The sequence below is a fragment of the Patella vulgata genome, chromosome 7, assembly GCF_932274485.2.
Source record: "Patella vulgata chromosome 7, xgPatVulg1.2, whole genome shotgun sequence".
Taxonomy (NCBI): Eukaryota; Metazoa; Mollusca; class Gastropoda; family Patellidae; genus Patella; species Patella vulgata.
Genome location: NC_065885.2, coordinates 41,599,122 through 41,621,684, shown reverse-complemented (window position 1 = coordinate 41,621,684; position 22,563 = coordinate 41,599,122). Strand labels below are relative to the sequence as shown.

The 22,563-nt window shown below is 37.8% G+C and overlaps 1 protein-coding gene across 2 annotated transcripts in view; it reads left to right on the top strand.

The window, feature by feature from the left end:
• Positions 1 to 22,563, top strand: part of LOC126828352 (alpha-aminoadipic semialdehyde synthase, mitochondrial) — a 219,948-nt gene that overhangs the window by 110,722 nt on the left and 86,663 nt on the right. For both annotated transcript variants that reach the window (XM_050558072.2, XM_050558074.2), the window contains exons 12-13: positions 20,783 to 20,910; positions 21,323 to 21,452. In XM_050558072.2, the coding sequence (XP_050414029.1) occupies positions 20,783 to 20,910; positions 21,323 to 21,452 (258 nt within the window). The remainder of the gene's footprint in view (positions 1 to 20,782; positions 20,911 to 21,322; positions 21,453 to 22,563) is intronic.

Sequence of the window (22,563 nt, the reverse complement as noted above, 5' to 3'; positions counted from 1 at the left end):
AACCCACGAGGTTGGACAGGCGACCCTACTCCTTGTCACGTATAACCAGGGAATCGAACCCCCCCCCCCCTTGACTCAATGACAGACCGTATGATACAGATCAGTCCCAAAGGCTGGCCTACCGTGCAAATTCCAGCCAGCATAATGAATCTATATAAGAAACATTTATTCCTACTGGCGTTTTACAAACAGTCCCCAAGGCTAGCCTACCGTGTAATTTCCAGCCAGCATAATGTATCTATATAAGAGACATTTATTCCTACTGGCGATTTAGAAATATTGCATGAAGAAATTCAAATCATAAGAACAGAAACACGACTAATGCACAGTATCATATTAATTATAAAAGTACAATGTATATATTGGTTACACTATATATGTCAAAAAACAACAATCATTAGATAATGATAATTATTTACTAATTATATAAATCATTTTAAGAGGTAGGAGTTATCCGTTGTTTAATTTAACAGTTATATAATTACTTTTCTCGGAAAAGCCGCCAATGATTTTTTTCAAACTTGCTCAATCGAGATTCTACTGGGTAGTGTATTGTGTGAAACCCTTGTACAATTTTTCTTATTTTCATGGGTAGCCGAAAAAAGAGATCGAAAATTGAAAACAGCGTATTTTTACGAGTTAGAGCATGTTTAGGGGTTGATATCTGAGTTATGCTAGAGTGTGGATTTTTTTGGGGGGTGGGGGGAGTGGTGGGGATAGTCTTTTGTCATGCATCTGGCGTTCGTGTGACGCCTTTGCGACAGTCTTTTGTCATGCATCTGGCGTTCGTGTGACGCCTTTGCGACAGTGAAAGCCTTCAGCATTGCGCGCAATTCTAGTATTATTATTAGGCTTTCACCTTCGGTGAAAGACTATTGTTATTACTAAGATTATTCTTATTATTATTTTTTTTTTTATTGGGGGAAGCTAGATCTCAGCAACTATAAGAGATAAAGGTCTGAAGTTTGGTTTTCTCCCGTGAAAATGGGTGGTGGTTAGTGCATAGAGGCCATTATTCTCTTAATTCTCAATCGATTCCTCAGATATTTACATTTTTGGATAGCTGGAGACATTTCCAAGCAGATAGCAGTTCAAAACTGTGGAATTTAGATACTTTGTCGCTCTCATTTTTTGGGTGAAAAATGGAAAATTTACAAAATTTTCTAAAATTTTTATTTTTAGGAATTTTGAAATTTTAGTTATATTTTTGGATAGCTGACATCAGTCCGATTCCAACAATATAAGTTTTGTTCTGAAATTTTGACGTTGATTTTTCACTATTTTTCGCATTTTGGTCAAATCGTAGAGTTCTTATTTTTTTAAAACGGCTCCAACAATTTTTCTGAAACTTCAGGAATATGAAGTCGAAGGACCAAACCAGTCCATGAACTATAAATGAAAATCCTCTAATCACCGGAAGTAGTCAAGAAAGGTATCAAAACTTTGACAAAATTGTGAAAAATGGATGCCTGTGCGGAAAATGCGATGTATCAATTGTGTTCTTGTCGATTAGTTAAAGTTTTATATCGTTTAATAGCCATTTGAATTGTCTATCGGATGGTACTAAAGCGGCATGTTTCTATCAAAAATTTAAAAAGTTATGTGACTTTGAAAAGTAACGTTTTTTACGATTTCGAATAATTTTGGACGCATGTTTCTCGGAAAGCCTCCCAACGATTTTTTAAAAACTTTCTCAATCGAGAGGTTAATGGGTACTCTGTTTTGTGAAACCACTGTATCATTTTTTGAAATGTCAGGGGTAGCCGAAAAAAGAGATCGAAAATCGAAAACGTTGTATTTTTACGATTTGGAGCATTTTTAGAGGCCTATTTCTCGAAAAGTCAACATAATTCTTTTTTGGAACTTCTTCTACAGAGAGGCCTATCGGTAGTGTTATACATAAAACGATTGTACAATAGTCCCAAATTTCAGGAGTAGCAGAACAAAGGGACCGAAAATTGAACACGGCACCTTTCATTGTTAAGCGAAACATAAGTGGGGGATACAATCTGTACGTTTTGTCAACGTATAGAGCCAATTCAAGAGTGATGATATTTGAACTGAAATTATTTCAACTATGTGTGGTTTCTTCTTTCCAAAATATGGGTTTAGTGACCCTGTAACAGAAATAGTTGATTGCTGTGTGTAATAATTAGCCTTTGAATTAATATTGTTATCTTATACCGGTAATCATCTGGACAGAAATCGACGGCTCACGCTGTTTATAAGAAAGTCCAATTTATGAAGCGTTTGCAGTAGTATCGTACAGTGGTATCAAATATTGCACCTGTGATAAAAGGCATGACGTTGTTTGAGCATGGACTCTATCTGTAATTAATACTAAATTTTAATTAGTGACGTCAAATCTTTAACGTGCACGAAACCAGAAAATTGGCGATATTTCATTGAATATTCAATCAATTTTTGAACCAGTTACATATTTGAGTAGCTGACATGAACGCGATTCCGAAGGTGTGACCGTAAAAGATCCCTTGGCGGTTGGAATTCTATATAAAAGAAGACTAGCGCCGCTGTACAAGCATGTTTAGAGATCATTTCGGGACTAACATATGGTTTACTTTTTTTTATTTCAATAATTCGCTTGCGCGTAGGGGTCTTTAGCAGTTGGAGGAAACCGGAGATAACCCACCGGGTTGGACAGGCTTTCACGTTCAACCGGGGAATCGAAACCTAGCCAGTTGACTCAATGACAGACTGTATGATACAGCGCCGTACCAAAGGCTGTAGCCTGCCGTGCAAATTCCAGCCAGCATAATGTATCTATATAAGAAACATTTATTCCTACTGGAGATTTACAAATATTGCATGAAGAAATTCAAATCATAAGAACATAAATACGACTAATGCACAGTATCATATTGATTATAAAAGTATAATGTATATATTGGTTATACTATATATGTCACCAAACAACAATCATTAGATAATAATAATTATTTACTAATTATATAAATCATTTAAGAGGTTGGAGTTATCCATTGTTTAATTTAACAGTTATATAATTACCCTGGTTAGAGAGAGAGAGAGAGAGAGAAATGGGGTTTAATGTCCACTCTACACAAACTAGGTCATTTCGGGACTAACATATGGTTTAATTTTATTTCTATAATTCGCTTCCGCGTAGGGGTCTTTAGCAGTGGGAGGAAACTGGAGGACCCGGAGAAAAACCCACGAGGTTGGACAGGCGACCCTACTCCTTGTCACGTACAACCGGGGATTCGAAACCACGCCAGTCGACTCAATGACAGACTTTATGATACAACGCGCTCACGCTAACCACTCAGCCATCCAACCCCCCACCCTGGTTAGAAAGGTATGAACAATTAGAGAGAGAGAGAGAGAAATGGGGTTTAACGTCCACTTGACATAAACTAGGTCATTTCGGGACTAACATATTGTTTAATTTTATTTCAATAATTCCCTTGCGCGTAGGGGTCTTTGTTGGTGGGAGGAAACCGAAGGACCCGGAGAAAACCCACGAGGTTGGACAGGCGACCCTACTCCTTGTCACGTACAACCGGGGATTCGAAACCACGCCAGTCGACTCAATGACAGACTTTATGATACAGCGCACGCGCGTGTTCCCCCCCCCCCCCCCCCCCCCCCCGGTATGAAACCACCGTACAACGGTCAAAAGTATCAAGAGTGGCCAAACAAATGGTACTGTATATCGACAAAAGTCCGATAGGGTCATAATCGGAACGTTCTGCATACGTATAATATGGAGAGCTATTTTTCTAAGTGACAATATTTGAACTAAGGGTGTTCTACTGTTAACCAATATCTGGCACTGGTGCTTCTAGAGCAAAAATATTTCATATCAGTAAAAAACAGTTGCTCCTGAAATTAATATCCCAGTTTTTTTTGTGTACATGACGTCATTTCTTTATACCATTTAAAATAAAGCTCCCAGCTGCAGCTATTTATAAGAAAGTCGCCCCTTTCTTAGTATAAAGGAAAGTTGAGGTTGATAATTATGATTTTGGGTTTTATTTGTTATCTGAGACTAAAAGACTGTTTTTGTACCATTCGGAAAACTGTTTTTTGTTGTTTTTTTTATTCCATTTACAATTCGTGTAGATCTCTGAAACTAACAGATAGTGTTCTGAATATTGATTTTTCCCTTGTTTTTAACAATTATTACTTATAACTATTGCGAAAGTTGTGGACAGACCGTAAGTTGTGTAAATCTTTAATGTGCACGAAAATTGAAAACCGGCCCTAATTATGTGAATTTCCAACCAATTTTCGAAAAAGTTATATTTTTGTACAGCTTGGGATATTGCGGATGCGATAACGGCCGAATTGAAATACCATGTCTATCTCATTTTTTCTTCCAAATTTGAAAATTTACTAAAATTGTTATTTCTTGGAATTTTGAGTTTTCGCTTACATATTTGGATTGGCGGCGTCTGTCCGATTCTACCGATCTAGGATTATCATGATGTGAATTGTTCAACTCTATTTTTCAATTACCTTCTCTATCGCAATGCGAATACAAAGAACGTGTCAATATCTGAGTTATGTTAGTGTATTGGGTTGTTTTTTGGGGGGGGGTGGGGTGTGGGGGGGTGGTGAGGAAAGTCTTTTGTCATGCATCTGGCGATCGTGTGACGCCTTGGCACGGTGAAAGCCTTCAGTCTTGCAAGCAAGTCTAGTTATTTTTTTTTTTATTGGGGGAAGCTAGATCTCAGCAACTATAAGAGATAGAGGTTTGAAATTTGATTTTCTGTCGGAAAAGTGGTGTGCAGCTACTGCTTAAAGCTATTTCGAAATTTGTGCGCATAGCGAAAATTCGTCAAATCTTTAACGTGCACGAAAATTGAAAATCGGCCATTATTCTCTTAATTCTCAATGGATTCTTCAGATATTTACATTTTTGGATAGCTGGAGACATTTCTGAGCAGATAGCAGTTCAAAACTGTGGAAATTAGAAACTTTGTCGCTCTCATTTTTTGGGTGAAAAATGGAAAATTTTCAAAATTTCCTAAAATTTTATTTTTGGGAATTTTTAAATTTCAGTTATATTTTTGGATAGCTGACATCAATTTGATTCCAACAATATAAGTTTTGTTCTGAAATGTTGACTTTGATTTTTCACTTTTTTTCGCATTTTGGTCAAATCGTAGAGTTCTTATGTTTTTAAAACGGCTCCAACGATTTTTCTGAAACTTCAGATATATGAAGTCGAAGGACCAAACCAGTCCATGAACTATAAATGAAAATCCTCTAATCACCGGAAGTAGTCAAGAAAGGTGTCCAAACTTTGACAAAATTGTGAAAAATGGGTGCCTGTGCGGAAAATGCGATTTATCAATTGTTTTCTTGTCGATTAGTTAAAGTTTTAAATCGTTTAATAGCCAATTGAATTGTCTATCGGATGGTACTAAAGCGGCATGTTTCTATCAAAAATTTAAAAATTTATGTGACTTTGAAAAGTAACATTTTTTACGATTTCGAGCAACTTTGGACGCATGTTTCTTGGAAAGTCTCCCAACGATTTTTTAAAAACTTTCTCAATCGAGAGGCTAATGGGTACTCTGTTTTGTGAAACCACTGTATCATTTTTTGAAATGTCAGGGGTAGCCGAAAAAAGAGATCGAAAATCGAAAACGTCGTATTTTTACGATTTGGAGCATTTTTAGAGGCCTATTTCTCGAAAAGTCAACATAATTCGTTTTTGGAACTTCTTCTACAGAGAGGCCTATCGATAGTGTTATACATAAAATGATTGTACAATAGTCCCAAATTTCAGGAGTAGCAGAACAAAGGGATCGAAAATTGAACACGGCACCTTTCATTGTTAAGCGAAACATAAGTGGGGGATACAAATTACAATCTGTACGTTTTGTCAACGTATAGAGTCTATTCAAGCGTGCTTTTATCAGTGATTATATTTGAACTGAAATTATTTCAACTATGAGTGTTTTCTTCTATCCAAAATATGGGATTAGTGACCCTGTAACAGAGATAGTTGATTGCTGTGTGTAATAATTAGCCTATGAATTAATATTGTTGCTTCTGTGTCAAAATTATCTTATACCGGTAATCATCTGGACAGAAATCGACGGCTCGCACTGTTTATAAGAAAGTCCAATTTTTTAAGCGTTTGCAGTAGTATCGTACAGTGTTATCGAATATTGCACCTGTGATAAAAGGCATGACGTTGTTTGAGCATGGACTCTATCTGTAATTAATATTAAATTTTTATTAGTGACGTCAAATCTTTAACGTGCACGAAACCAGAAAATTGGCGATATTTCATTGAATTTTCAATCAATTTTTGAACCAATTACATATTTGAGTAGCTGACATGAACGCGATTCCGAAGTCCCGTGTACACATTGATGTGACCGTAAAAGATCCCTTGGCGGTTGGAATTCTATATAAAAGAAAGACTGGTTTATTTTTTTTTATTTCAATAATTCGCTTGCGCGTAGGGGTCTTTAGCAATTGGAGGAAAGCGGAGGACCCGGAGAAAACCCACGAGGTTGGACAGGCGACCCTACTCCTTGTCACGTACAACCGGGGATTCAAAACCAAGCCAGTCGACTCAATGACAGACTTTATGATACAGCGCGCTCACGCTAACCACTCAGCCATCCAACCTCCCACCCTGGTTAGAAAGGTATGAACAATTAGAGAGAGAGAGAGAAATGGGGTTTAATGTCCACTTGACATAAACTAGGTCATTTCGGGACTAACATATTGTTTAATTTTATTTCAATAATTCCCTTGCGCGTAGGGGTCTTTGTTGGTGGAAGGAAACCGGAGAAAACCCACGAGGTTGGACAGGCGACCCTACTCCTTGTCACGTACAACCGGGGATTCGAAATCACGCCAGTCGACTCAGTGACAGACTTTATGATACAGCGCGCGCGTGTTAACCCCCCCCCCCCCCCCCGTATGAAACCATCGTACAACGTCAAAAGTATCAAGAGTGGCCAAACAAATGGCACTGTATATCGACAAAAGTCTGATAGGGTCATAATCGGAACGTTCTGCATACGTATAATATGGAGAGCTATTTTTCTAAGTGGCAATATTTGAACTAAGGGTGTTCTGCTGTTAACCAATATCTGGCACTGGTGCTTCTAGAGTGAAAATATTTCATATCAGTAAAAAACAGTTGCTCCTGAAATTAATATCCCAGTTTTTTTTTGTGTACATGATGTCATCTCTTTATACCATTTAAAATAAAGTTCCCTGTTGCAGCTATTTATAAGAAAGTCGGCCCTTTCTTAGTATAAAGGAAAGTTGAGGTTGATAATTATGATTTTGGGTTTTATTTGTTATCTGAGACTAAAAGACTGTTTTTGTCCCATTCGGAAAACTGTTTTTTGTTTTTTTTTTTATTCCATTTACAATTAGTGTAGATCTCTGAAACTAACAGATAGTGTTCTGAATATTGATTTTTCCCTTGTTTTTAACAATTGTTACTTATAACTATTGCGAAAGTTGTGGACAGACCGTAAGTTGTGTAAATCTTTAACGTGCACGAAAATTGAAAACCGGCCCTAATTATGTGAATTCCCAACCAATTTTCGAAAAAGTTATATTTTTGTACAGCTTGGGATATGCGATAACGGCCGAATTGAAATACCATGTCATTCTCTTTTTACTAAAATTGTTATTTCTTGGAATTTTGAGTTTTCGCTTACATATTTGGATTGGCGGCGTCTGTTCGATTCTACCGATCTAGGATTATCATGATGTGAATTGTTCAACTCTATTTTTCAATTACCTTCTCTATCGCAATGAGAATAAAAAGAACGTGTCAATATCTGAGTTATGTTAGTGTATTGGGTTGTTTTTTTTTGGGGGGGTGGGGAGTGGTGAGGAAAGTCTTTTGTCATGCATCTGGCGATTGTGTGACGCCTTGGCACGGTGAAAGCCTTCAGTCTTGCAAGCAAGTCTAGTTGATTTTATATTTATACATTGTGTTTACACCTATATATAATCATTTCAATTGACTTTAGATTGATACACAGAGTTTAAGGTCTTGAGACAAACAAGTATATTGATTTTCAATGATTTTTGATAACTTGAACAGCTAAATCCATGATATTAAATGTTTTATATACTAAATGTTAGCAAGGGCCAAACAAATTCTAATGATTTTATGATAATTACTTAATGAGTTGTTTACTCTTAATCAGATTTTAGTGTATTATAAATGTTTCATTACCGACAAGTAAAAATATGCAACTGCCAGGACGATTTAGCTGCTGTGGGCTTATGTTTCGTTGCCTGGCAACCTATCTTTCGATTTTCATGAAACTTAAAGTATATGTTTACGTCCCAAAGATCTTGGTCCCTTTCAATGTTTCTGTATTTCAGACCATATTTTTCTGGATTATGGCCCCTAATTGTACAAAAAATCGCTTTTGTTTTTAGCTTGTTCTCTATCTCTTGCAAAGTGTGGGTGTATCTTCCCTGACAACCGCTGGCTACTTCCAGTATCTTGAAATTTTCAAACTTCGGCCACAGCTCATAAAACATATAATAATGTATGCAATAGGAATAGAGAACAATTACATGCTGTTTTTTTTTTTTTTAAACAATATTTTTATTCAGGTTGTCTGAATGGGATTGGGGAACAGGCTTAGCCTATGTAAAACCCCTCTCCCTAAATAATTTGTATATATATATATATATATATATATATTATTAATGAAAAATGGGTGTATATGCATAGTTATAATGGCAAACACACGCATATTATATAAATATAATAAAAAGAGTTACAAGTTTTCTGGATTTATGAATTTGCATGGTGTTATTTTCATCAGCATGAATTGTCCTGTGTCAAAATAGTGTAAATGTAGTGACTATTAGCTAGTATAGGTAATATGATAAAATGAAAGTTTGGTAAATTTTTTCAACTTGAATTGTACTTAAAGATGAATTAGACCCATTTTTTCCATGAAATATGTTTCATTTTGAATAAAAAGAAAAGGGTGTGAATTGAACAAAATAATTAAACACTCAAAGCCATTAAAAACGCAATGCCTAATTCGTGAAATATTTCTGGTAAACATTTTCTTGGGCTTTCCTATCTTATGGCACATAAGTGAAACTTGTGATCGGTCTCTTTTTGTGGAGTTCTGGGTTTGAACCCAATATCGGTTCTCGGTAATGAACTTTGTTCGTGCAAACGCAACACTTGTTATACGCCCACATTTTCATGTGGACGTATATTGTCGTCGCCCCTGTCCATCCGGACGTCCGGACGTCCATCCACAATTTGTTTGTGGACACTCTACAGGTCACAATTCTTATCCGATTTTGACGAAACTTGAAATATAGGTTTATCTCCAACAGATCTCGGCTGCTTTCGATATTGGCATGTATTGGATTGAAACTTCCTGAATAATGGCCCCTGATTGTACGAAAAATCGCGTTTTTAGCTTGTGGACCCTACAGAGGTCATAATTTTTATCAGATTTAAAAAAATGTATTATTATATCACCGTTACACCCTAAGGATGGCTGAGTTCAAATTTCATCAACTGACAGACAAAATGGCCGCCCATCGTTCTCAAATAGAGTAAAAATATGGTATATCAAGGTTGTGGACCCTATGGAGGTCATAATATTAATCCGATTTTGTTGAATCTTGAAATATATGTTTATAACCCAAAGGTCTCGGTTCCTTTTGATATTCGCGCATATCAGACCGTAACTTCCTGAATTATGGCCCCTGATTGTACGAAAAATCACGTTTTTAGCTTGTGGACCCTATAGAGGTCATAATTTTTATCAATTTAAAAAAACGTATTATTATATCACCGTTACACCTTAAGGACGGCTGAGTTCGAATTTCGTGAAAATCGGCCCAAAATTGAGAGATAAAATGGCTGCCGTTCGTTCTCAAATAGCGTAAAAATATGGTATATCAAGGTTGTGGACCCGCTAGAGGTCACAATTTTTATCCGATTTTGTTGAAACTTGAAATGTATGTTTATAAACCAAAGATCTTAGTTCCTTTCGATATTCGAGCATATCGACCTGTAACTTACTGAATTATGGCCCCTGATTGTACAAAAAATCCTGTTTTTAGCTTGTGGACCCTATAGAGGTCATAATTTTATGTGTCAGTGTCTTGAAAGAAAACTTTTCATACTTGTTCCTTATGCTTTAAGGATGCCCTCTATTATGTGTCTGTGTTTCGGCCGTAATTCATAACAGATCCTTTTGAAACTTTGCATACCTATTCCTTATACCCTAAGGATGATCCCTATTGTTTTTGGTGAATGCCTGACCCCAAGGGACAGAGCCACATCCATGTTTTCTTTGTGTCGGTGTATTGCCTACAGGCCACAATTCTTAATGGATCGTCTTGGAACTTGGCATATATATTCCTTATAGCCTAAGGACGGCAACTATTGATTTTGGTGCGACCCCGAAAGGGCAGAGCCACGCCCATTTTTTGTGTTTATCGTATACAGGCCGCAATTCTGAATGGATCAGCTTGGAACTTGGCATATGTATTCCTTATAGCGTAAGGGTGGCAACTATTGATTTTGGTGCATATTCCAACACCCAGTGGCAGAGCCACACCTTATTTATGTGTTTAGCGCTCGAAGACCACAATTCTGAATGGATTATCTTGGAACTTATACTTATTTCTTATACCCTGAGGACGGCAGCTATGGATTTTGGTGCATGATTCCACCCCCTTCCCCCCGCCCCAATCCACGTTTGGGCGGTGCCACACCCACTTTTTTATTATTTGTCCCCTACTTTTCGAAGAAAGCAGGAGACTATTAAAATGGGTCCGTCCGTCTGTCTGTCCATCACACTTTTTGGGACACAATAACTCTCTTTCAAATTGAGCTAGAATGTTCAAACTTAGTGTAAGTGTTTATTACGTCAATGCCTTGATGGAGTTCGAAGATGAGCATTTTCTGCTTAGGGTAAGCAGAGATAGGCAATTTGACTGGTTGATGCCTTGGGACACGATAACTTTAGTCCTAATTAAGTGAGAGTGATGAAACTTGGAGTATTGTTTCATTACATCAATACCTTAATTAAGTTCGATAATGAACATTTTCTGCTCCAGGTAAGCAGAGCGATAAGCAATTTGATTGGTGGAGATTTCGGAACACAATAACTCTCCTTTTAATTGAGTTGGAATGTTCACACTTGGCATAGGTGTCTTTTAAGTGAATGCATTGATGGAGTTCGAAGATGAGAATTTTCTGCTTAGGGTAAGCAGAGATAAGCAATTTGATTATTTGATGCTTTGGGACACGATAACTTTAGTTCTAATTAAGTTAGAGCGAGGACACTTGGTGTATTGCTTTATTACATCAATACCTTGACTAAGTTCGATAATGAACATTTTCTGCTGAGTGTATGCAGAGCGAAAAGCAATTTGATTGGTCGAGATTTTGGAACACAATAAATCTCCTTTTAATTGAGTTGGAATGTTCACACTTGGCATAGGTGTCTATTAAGTGAATGCATTGATGGAGTTCGAAGATGAGAATTTTCTGCTTAGGGTAAGCAGAGATAAGCAATTTGATTGTTTAATGCTTTGGGACACGATAACTTTAGTTCTAATTAAGTTAGAGTGAGGACACTTGGTGTATAGCTTTATTACATCAATACCTTGACTAAGTTCGATAATGAACATTTTCTGCTGAGTGTATGCAGAGCGATAAGCAATTTGATTGGACGAGACTTTGGAATAACTCTCCTTCTAATTGAGGTAGAATGTTCAAACTTGGTGTAGGCGTTCATTAGGTGAATGCCTTGATGGCGTTTGATGATGAACATTGTCTGCTTATGGTAAGCCGAGATAAGCAATCTGATTGTTTGATGCTTTGGGGCACGATAACTTTGGCTATAATGAAGTGAGAGCGATGAAACTCTGAATATAGATTCATTATATCATTGCCTTGACTGAGTTCGATGGTGAGAATTTTCTGCTTAGGCAAGGAAGTGATAAGCAATTTGATTGGTCAAAACTTTGAAACATAACATAAGTGAGGTAGAATGTTTAAACTTGATGTAGATGTTCATTAGGTGAATGTCTTGACTGAGTTCAATGATTAACATTTTGAGCTGAAACTAATCAATTTTATTGGTCGATGCTTTGGGACAAGATAACGGGCAAAACACGACCAATCTCCTTTAGGCGAATCATATTAGGATACTGGTTGGCCAATCCTAATGTTGTCAATCGGTTAAGTAAGTTGCTATAACTCAGCGTGGAGTAATTTTCTTTGACCATCGTCTTGAAGTAGGACCATTCTCCCTCCGCTTCGAAGCGATTTATTGGCGGGCTAACACCAGTGGTTGATGACTGTCTGTCGTCGCAAAAATGTTCAAATAATATTGATAGCTCTTTTGTCCCAAATGTTGGTAGTTGGGCATTTTCTGGGTAATTTTTGGGTGAAAAAAATCCGGAATGTAGCCATTTTAGTATTGTCGGGGAACCTGTCGGTTATATTATTGACAACTGTTTTTACGACAGAGATGACGTCATTTTGCAGGCACTCGTCACCCTTTTCCTTCCTTAATTCTTCCCCCATATATGTGTTGTTATCTCGCGTATCTTCTAGGAATTGTAACAATTTTGGACTGTATATTGGAGTTTCTCCCAGGTATGTAGATGTCAGGGAGGATAGGAAACTATCAACGTTTATCTTCATGTTCTCGTAAGGGAGGTCTCGGGAGGTCAGGGCACCTATACTGCCAAACAGATCGCGTAAAAAGGCTGTATAAAACATGAAATTATATGAACAGATAGTATTATATATAGACCGGGCATTTAAGTCTCTATGGGCTTCGTCCTTTACAACTTTCAACAGAGAAGGCATTGTATTTGCGATATTTTCCACTGCGTTTGTCATTGATTGGCTACATCACCAATAGCAAGAGCGAGTCGGTGGGCGACACAGTGCATTTCTATCAAATATTGGTTTTGTTTTTTCAATAAAGCAGCAACACCAGCCCTTTTCCCCATCATAACTGTCGCCCCATCAGAGCCTATCCCAAATATTTTATTTACATCAATTTTGTTCACATTTAAAAAAGCAAGAATATTCTTTGTTAGAGAGTCAGCTGTGGCGCAGTGTACTTCAATAAGTTTTACAAATGCTGTCTTGCACGTACCGTCTTTAATATAGTTTATGTACACTATCAAATGTTTTTCACTGGAAAAATCTGTACTTTCATCTAGCATGATGCCAATTGTTGGGCTCTGTTGAATATTTGCCAAAATATTTTCCTCTATATCAGACGATATTATGCTAATAAATTCTGAAGCTGTATGGGATGATCTATATAATTTAGTAGGCCTAGTCATCGGGCTTCCATTAATTTCTGCCAATTCATTCAATGATTCAAATTTGTCAATTGGAACATTTTCTTTACATATGTAGTACACGTTATTAATAATTGTCATCACAGCATTGTCAACTTCGTCAAATATCTGGTGGAACTGGGGGATCACGTGGCTAAGTGGGTAAGACGCTGGCTCGCTACCCTGGAGGTTGGGTGTTCGATCCCTGCATTGGCCGAGAAAGTTCATCCAGATTTTCCGGCGGTCTTCCCCCTTGTCAGTGATGCAGGACGGAGGGCCTGACAAGGACAGCTGTCTAGTCCTTCGGATGTGACGAAAAACCGAGGTCCCGTGTACACATTAGAATGCACGTAAAAGATCCCTTGGTAGTTGGAATTCAATATAAGACTAGGCGATAGTGCCGCTGCTCGGGCAAAATTTCCCTCATAGCACACTGTATGGTGTATGCCCGTCTTCATTAGCCCAGCATAGGAGCAGAACAGTAGGACGTTAAACCCCATTTCATTTCATTTCTGGTGGAACTGTTGTGGTATAACATCTTTAATTAGCCGTTCTTTGTGATCGAGTGATGTTTTGTGGTCATTGGAGGCAGCGTGCTCTACCAGAGCTGACTTTCTGAAATTCTGGGAACCAGTCACAAAATTATTCTTGGCGTTATGTTTCTGACAAACCTGAAACGAGAAAAACGATTTCTTAATTAACAAGTGCGTACGTGACAAATTCGGCTGTTGACTATTGTTGAAGTTCCGAATGATTAGCTCATGTAAATAATTTAAGGTCATAAAAATGTAGAATAATGTACATAATTCTTAAACTTATCAATATATTAACTCGTATTGATATTTTGTGAGCTCAAATAATATCGAGCTAGTATTTTAACTCTATAACATGTAAAGACATTTGCACGTATTTCAAAATGGCGGCGACCGTAAAAGCTCATTGTTTCAAGCAAAATGACGTCTATCAATTGTTATATAAAAGAAAAATATGGATTAAAAACACACCTGGCAATACATCTTTTGTATGGGAATATCATATCTTAACCACGGGAATATTTGTGACCATTTAGTAGAGAATTTAGGGCTGAATTTGTTTTTCGGAGCGGAACTGTCATCCTCGTGGGCTGATGTTGAAGAAGGGAGGTTGGATTCATTGACGGCAATATCATCATCTTGCTTTCTTTTGTTATTCTGGGAGGTGAGGAATTTCAACATTTTGAAATGATATAGAGAATGCTAACATTTCTGTTATATATATATATCATTCGCAACGTTGACATGATTAACTCTTGTAATCAAGTGAAGACATCAAAGAAAAGTTTTTAATTTGTTTGATGTTGATACAGTAAATATGGCCGCACGGCCGGCTGATGAAAGTCGGCACATATGCTGTAACAACTCAAGTTAAAGAATGATCACAGTATTACTAATTATAAAACAAAACACAACTAAGTAAATTGATTAAATGTTGAGCTTTTAATCTGTTTGATGTTGCTCCTCCGTTAATTGGGATTAGAGCAATATACACAAGGATAATTAATTGGCAGTGGTTTCCAATCGTGGGCTACTGAACACTGTTAATTTTATTACACCCGACAGTTTACCATCACGACACGCACAGAGTTTCGTCGTGTCCGGGATTTTATGATTTAGCACAAAATATGCTATTTTTCTGGCGTGCAAAAATGACCTGCGAGTGATCCAGATCTGGTCATTTTCCAGAGCCCTCGGTCCCGACCGACACATACGGCCGACATGGAACCCATGGTCTGGATAAGAGAGTGATGAAACTTAGTGTATTGTTTGATTGCTGGATACTTTTGAAAAAACTAAATGTGCGATGAATTGATATGTGTCATCTATTTATATTGGGATTTCGTCAGTTGACATCAGCCTCACTGTTGGCTTGTTTTTTGTCTGTAAATGATACGTAGGCTGCAATTATTAACAGATTTGGATCCAATTTGGAATGATCCATCATAGGGTTGTACCTATTTATATTGGTCCATGTCCAACACCCAGGGGTAGAGTCACACCCAATTTTTGTGTTTATTGTCTACAGGCTGGAATTCCGAATGAATCATCTTGAAACTTGGCATATTTATTCCTGTAAGGATAGCAACTATTTAATTTGGTACATGTCCTGACCCCCATGGGTGTGGTAGCACGTCCACTTTTTTGTTTGTATATACTCTACAGGTTGCTATAATTAACAGATTTTGTTCAAATTCAGCATATCAATTATTTCAATAACAGGGTGGTACCTATTTATATTGGAACTGTGCATATTTATTCCTCATACCGTAAAGGCGGCAAAACAAACCCAACGCCTAACCTTCTTTGCCTCTCGTCATATTACAGTCATTACAGCTATTTCATATTTCATTCTCTAAATTTAAAAAGTACTATATCACTGAAAAGCAAGAATGTGGATGTATATTGCAGCGTTTGCAGCATTAGTGATGCTTTAGTTTTCCTACTTGTTTATACAAGCCTTTTTTTTATAACTGAACTATGTATAACCTATGCTCATTTCATTCATGTTCTATTTTCATAATTGAAGTGAAGATAAAATAGGCCATTTCATAGGGGTTAGCCTGTACAATCTATTGAATTCATGATAGTAACTGAGATAAGTCAAGGTCAAAATTTGTTATCAATAAGTTTACTCTAATTTAAGGCTAGACCAAGTTCAACATCAGAGCAGTTAGTAATATTTATTATATGCTGAATTCTGATATTTATTTTATGCTAATTTCAATGTCATGTAAGTTTTTGTAGTAAATGTCCAGTGGTACTTTTTACCGCCGACCACCGCCGACTACCGACGACCACCGCCGACCACCGCTGACTACCGCCAACCAAATGCTTTTTACCGTCGACCGCCGTGTAATTACCGCCGACCAAATACTTTTTACCGCTGACCGCATTGTAATGACTTTCGACCGTAATATAATTACCGCCGACCAAATACTTGTTACCGCCGACCAAATGCTTAATGATTCCTTGTTACCACCGACTATTTTACGGTTGTTTTTTTTTATAAAAAAGAATACAACAAGAATGTTATTTTCTATTTGAGGTGTAATCACGTACAACTGTCGAAAAACATTCATATATATTTTAAAGAATATGGAAGGACAAAACTACAATTTAGATATTGAAGGGGAAATATATCAAGATTGTTTCAGCTACTGGTTATAAATAAAAAACATTTTAGGCCTATCTTTTATTAGTGCGAGGGTTAGGTTTAAGAATTTGGGTGAGAGGTTAAGTCTCCACATAAGCACTGACCTAGGATGATGAAAAATTAATTTGTGATATTTCCTAGTTTTATTAAAAATACATACAATACATTAGATTTATATACAAAGGCGATTTCACTGTTTATTGGTGTTGGTGGCGCTGATGGTCTTCCTTGGGTTGTGCTTCTGGTATTCTGGTATTATTGTTTCTGAAGAAAAAAGAAAATAAATTTGTTTCCTACTACGGATTGGATTTTCTAAAAATCGTGTTTGTTCCACATCACCGGGTAAGGGCTAGGGATTCTTATATCTAATTGATTTTATTTACTAACGGTTAGGGATAGGATTTGATATATGGTTTGTTTTGGGTCAGGGTGGAGACTGGTCTTATTTAATCTAATTTACTGTGCACTAGGATGTCGTTCAGATTTTTATTTTTAGAATATGCAATTATAAGTTTCTGTGTGAATATTTTCGGGTGATTTTCTTGGAGATCAGTATAGTGTTTTCTGATGATTTTGGATGCACTTGCTGCTGTTGCGCTAAATGGAACTACAAAAGGAGCTGCTGTTGTTTTCAATTTGTCAATCCAGAATTTTTCTCTTGTTAGCCTAAACGTTTTAATTTCTTCTGAAGTTTCAAAGTCGCTCTTGGTCTTTTCTATTGGCGTGACAATGAGATCAGAAATGTCATGATTCGGTTGGTTGAAATGAATTGAGACAGGTTTGTCTTTTTTGGTGACTATGTCTGACCGGTGACCGTTAATTCTTTCCCTAAGTGCATTTTGAGTCTCCCCTACGTATTGCTTGTCACATTTTCTGCATGATATTAGATAAATTATGTTTGAACTACTGCATGAAAGTTGGTCTAATATTCGGAATTTTGTGCCAGATGTTTTGTTATGGAAATTTTCGGATATGTTTAAGATTTTGCATGTTTGACATCTTGGATGGCCACAAATTTTGGTTTTAACTGCTGATTGTATATTATTTGTTTCTTTGGCGGCAAGCTCAGCGAGAGTGTTGTTTTTTATACGTCGTAGATAGCGTTTGGAGTATCCCCTTTCCCTTAGTTTGCTAAATACCAATGTATATGCTGACTCAAAGTCGATCTTCTGAGTACATATCCTATGAAAACGGAGAATCTGAGATTTTATGATGCCAGAGAATGTATGTTTTGGGTGAAAGGAGCTTTTGAACAATAATTGATGTGTGTCGGTTTCTTTGAAAAATACTTTAGTTTCCAATTGGCCTGTGATTTTGGTGTTGCTACTTTTAAACACGGTAGTATCAAGGAAATCTATGCTGTTATGGCTTACATTTGCGGTTAATTTGACAGATGGATGATGATTGTTCAGAATGTTGAAAAACGTCCAAAATTCGTCTAGTGTGTACGTCCAGACTATGAAAACGTCATCTAAAAACCGCCCATAGAAATTTGGTTTTAATGGACAGAGTGGCAGAACTTCCCTTTCCCACTCCGCCATGAAGAGATTTGCATAACTCGGGGCAAATCGTTTTCCCATCGCAGTTCCGGAAGACTGAAGGTATACTTGGTCGTTAAAAGCGAAGTCATTCCTCCTCAGACAAATGTCGAGTAGTTTGAGGATTTCTTCGTCCGGCCTGGATACTTGCGTGTTCCTAAGAAATGCTTTCCTAACTGCTTCAATACCTGTGTTATTATCAATGTTCGTGTACATGTCGGCAGTCAGATTTAGCAGATAGATAATCATATTGTTTTGCTGTTATGTATTCCTTATCCTGCAATTCATATAAGATGTTGTTTATTAAAGTTGCGGTGTCCTTAAAGATGGGTTGGTCTAATTTAGTGTAATGTATAGGATTACTTAATTGTTTTTCTGCCTCTGAGATATAGTCTGCGCGATTCATTATGACACAACACGAGCCCTTGTCGCTTTTCTTAATTATTATGTTTTTGTCTTTTTTAAGGGTGTTTAATGCCGTTTTAGTTGCTCGGTTGAGATTTGTTTTTTGTGATTGTGGTTGAATGGATGATATTTCTATATTCATTTCGTCGAAAGATTTTAGGATGGCTGGTGATAATGACTTTTTAGGTGGTTTCCATGTGGATTTTGCTGTGAATAATTTTTTACCTCTGCCGGGTTTATTCCTAAAAAAATAAGTCAACGAAAGTGTTCTTTGGAAGCGATCGGTTGCCTGGGTGATGGGGTCTATGGATGTTATTGTGGGGGTTGGGATGAATTTAAGGCCTTTATCAAGAATGTTCATTTCTAGGGGGTTGAGAAGTCTGTCGCTCAAATTGACAACTGTTTGTCCTAAAGACGGCTTCTCATTCCTTTTCCCTAATCCTAGTTTAAATTCCTTATCCAGCAGTTGATGATCTCTCTGGCTGTGTCTGGGCTCCAGTGGATTGCGTCGTTACCTTTCAGTTCTATTTTGCCCTTGAAGGTTGGTAATGTGGTGGCGTTTGGTGAAGGTGCAGTGGAGATCAGTTGGTTGTAGCTGGTGATGTTTTGGTAGGCGATCGGATTTTCTTGTCGGAGTCGGGAAGAAGTGGGGATCTGTGTGGCGAAGAGCTTGGTTGTTGGGAAAGCTGCTCTGGTCACCTTGAGTAGATCTAGCATCTGCTCGTGTATCCTTAGTCCACTTTCCTCTCTGTTGTTGAGCCCGACGTGTATCACTAATTCTTCTGGTGCAGGACCCATGTAGTTCTGGAGTATCTGTTTGATGTGGCTGATCTTGGCTCCAGAATAGCTATGGATCTCCCAGTCCCCGAGGAAGGATGCAATCCTAGCCAGGTTAGAGGATCCAATAACCAGGGTCTTTGCCATGACGGGTGGTAGGAACCATAAATCCTTCGCGTCTTTACCTTTGTAAAGGTCTCTTTAGGGATAGGTTGAGTGATCGCCTACATCTGGTGGAAGATCTAGTGGCGATTCTAGGGTTAGGAATGATGGGCGATCTAGGGGACAGACAGTCGACAAGCGCGTTTAGTGGCGATATAGATCCCGAGGAAGTAGGTGAGCCAGACACAACCCGGGGCGAACTGGTTGATCTAGCTGCACGCTTCGAGGGAGTGTTAATGCAAGTGCCTTCTCCAGGGGATAATTTTCTCTTGTTGGGTGTGTATCGTTTTGGTGTGTCCCGGAGAAGGTTGTGTGTAATGTGCATGGGTGATGGGGGAGGGGGCGTGACAGTTTTAGAGACCGTGGACAGTAGGCGGTGGAACTCTGTCTTCACACTATCCTGAAGTCGCTTGCCGTAGGACTTCTTGGCCCATGCTAGGGCGTGGCTAGAGTACTCTTGTACAGCATCTTTGGTAAAGTGACGTGACTTCAAGTACTCCAGTTTCTCAGCTAGCATGGCTCGGTAGTGTGTCGACAGGGATGAGGCGACGTCCTTGGCCCATTTCAAGTTCAATGTCTCAATGGTAGTGGCTATGGTAGACGTCTTCATGGCCGGCTTCACGAACTTATTCAGGTCTTGGATCTTCCAAGTGAAACTTCTGGTTGGTGTTCCATTCTCCTGACTCTCCATAATGGTCAAGTGGTGGAGGCATTGGAGGACCTGAAAGAAGGCTTTCACGACACCTGCATTTTCTTGGGGTTGTTGGCGCTCCTTTGGTAGACGTTGGTTTGGTTGGCGCTCCTTTGGTAGACGTTGGTTTGGTTGGCGCTCCTTTGGTAGACCCTGGTTTGGTCGGCGCTGGAATCCCGGTGGTGGTTGGTGGAATCCAGGTGGTGGTTGGTGGAATCCAGGTGGCGGTTGGTGGAACCCAGGTGGCGGTTGGTGGAATCCTGGTGGTGGTTGGTAGAAGCCTGGTGGTGGTTGGTAGAAGCCTGGCGGTGGTTGGAATCTATTTCTTAACTGAGGCCAGTCCATTGGTAGATGCGTGGGCGTGGGAAGAAGAGGACGTCTGTGTATTTAACCAAATCTATTTATTTGTCACTAATAATTTAATTAATTTTATATAGTCGGCGGTAACAAGGAATCATTAAGCATTTGGTCGGCAGTAACAAGTATTTGGTTGGCGGTAACAAGTATTTGGTCGGCGGTAATTATATTACGATCGAAAGTCATTAGTGTACAAACCGGCAATAAATTGTAAACAATGCATCATATTATTTTAAGACCATTCTTCATTCTTTCAGTAGATGGTTGACCAGTCAGTTACATGTCAATTTGTTGTAACCATTTGTGTTATGTTTTATTGTTACCACAGGTCTGTTTCTACATCACCCAATTCAGATAAAGATATAGAGAAAAGAGTTTTGATACTAGGAGCTGGTTATGTTTCACATCCGGCTATAGAATATTTATTACGTGATAAAAAGTTACATGTTACAGTAGGTCAGTAGAATTATATACATCTTGTGTACACACTAGTAGGGATTGGTGGTTGGAGTTGTGCTCTTTAAAGCATAAGTTCTGTCATTGATTCAAATATTTTGGCTTAGATCTCATGCTTGTATGCAACAAGGAATAGCGTCACCTGCAAAACCTTGTGGGTATTTTGATTTTCCAGTTTCTTCCTGCTGCTAAAGACTCTTTATGTTCCGTAGTATTATTGAAATAATGATGTACCATGTCCGTATGTTATTTCCAAAATGACCAGGTTTATGATGAGTGGATGTTAAAAAGCATTGTCAATAAAAGCCAGTTCCCTGCAATCTGGTAGACAAATTCTCCTTAAAAGTCGAAATATAAAATAAATGTTTAGGAAATTTACTGGCAATTAATTTTTTCTTCTTTTTTTTTTCAGCTTCACAATACAGTGATGAATTGGATGTTATTTCCAAGAAGTGTCCTAACGCTGAAACAGTTGTTTTAGATGTAGAAGGTCAAATAGGAAGTCTAGATAAACTTGTTCCTGAAAATGATGTAGTTGTCAGGTAAATATATACAATGAAAAATAGTTTGGAAAATATCACATTAAATATCCACGTATATGATAACCTTGCTGTGATTTTCTCAATACTTCTAATGGAAGCTAGTTAAGTCATCCACATGCAAACTCGTCCACCCGCAAACTTGTCCACAGTTAAGTCATGCATAAGGATTGGTTGACTCGTCCACAAGCATTGGTTGACTCGTCTTCAAGGTAATGGTTATGTCATCCACAACTATATTCGATTCGTACACACTTGTATGAAATAAATCAGTTTTACTGATCAGTTGTTTTTGTTTTATGAAATAATAAATACACAATTATTGATGATTGACAACTCAAATTTTTCCTATTCATTGTATACACTATATATATCGACATGTTTTACCTTCTATAGCAAGCTTCTTGTGGAGCGCATGTCAAAGTACACCTTGCATTTTTATACGCCCACATGGAAAGCGCATCGTCTGTGGAGAAAGAAATCATGAGTAGAAAACTGAAAGATATTGACGTTGAGAAGTTTGCGTCGTCTATCAAAGAGGCTGTGACATGTATTGATTCTGATGATCCTCTAACTCTACTGCATCGGTATTCTCAGGTCATTGAGTCCACACTTGACGTATTTGGTTCTGTAAAGTCCCGCAAAAGTAAGGGCAACCATTCAAATCCCTGGTATACTGATGTCATTCACTCTGAAAGAATTCTCAGACGAAAAGCAGAAAGAAAATGTGTAAAAACAGGTCTTGAATTTGATAGACAACTATTCCAATCACAGTCCAAGAAGGTCATAAAATTGATCTCGGATGCTAAGACAACTTTTTATAAAAACAAACTCTCTGCAACAGATTCTAAAGATCTTTTTAATGTTATCCTTGTAAGACATATAGAGGTAGATTTCACAAATTAAAAACACTTATATGGATATACTACCCCTAGTTTTCGATTTCTTGCCTGTGTGGTTAACCCCCTCATCTTGTAGTCATGGTTTCACCTGCTAATTAGTGTATTAATTGTTATCTATATATTCCTATCTCTCATATAGTTAATCTCTTATAATTATTAGTTTGATCTGCTAATATTTCTAATTGTTATCAATACATTACAGTCTTTCATCT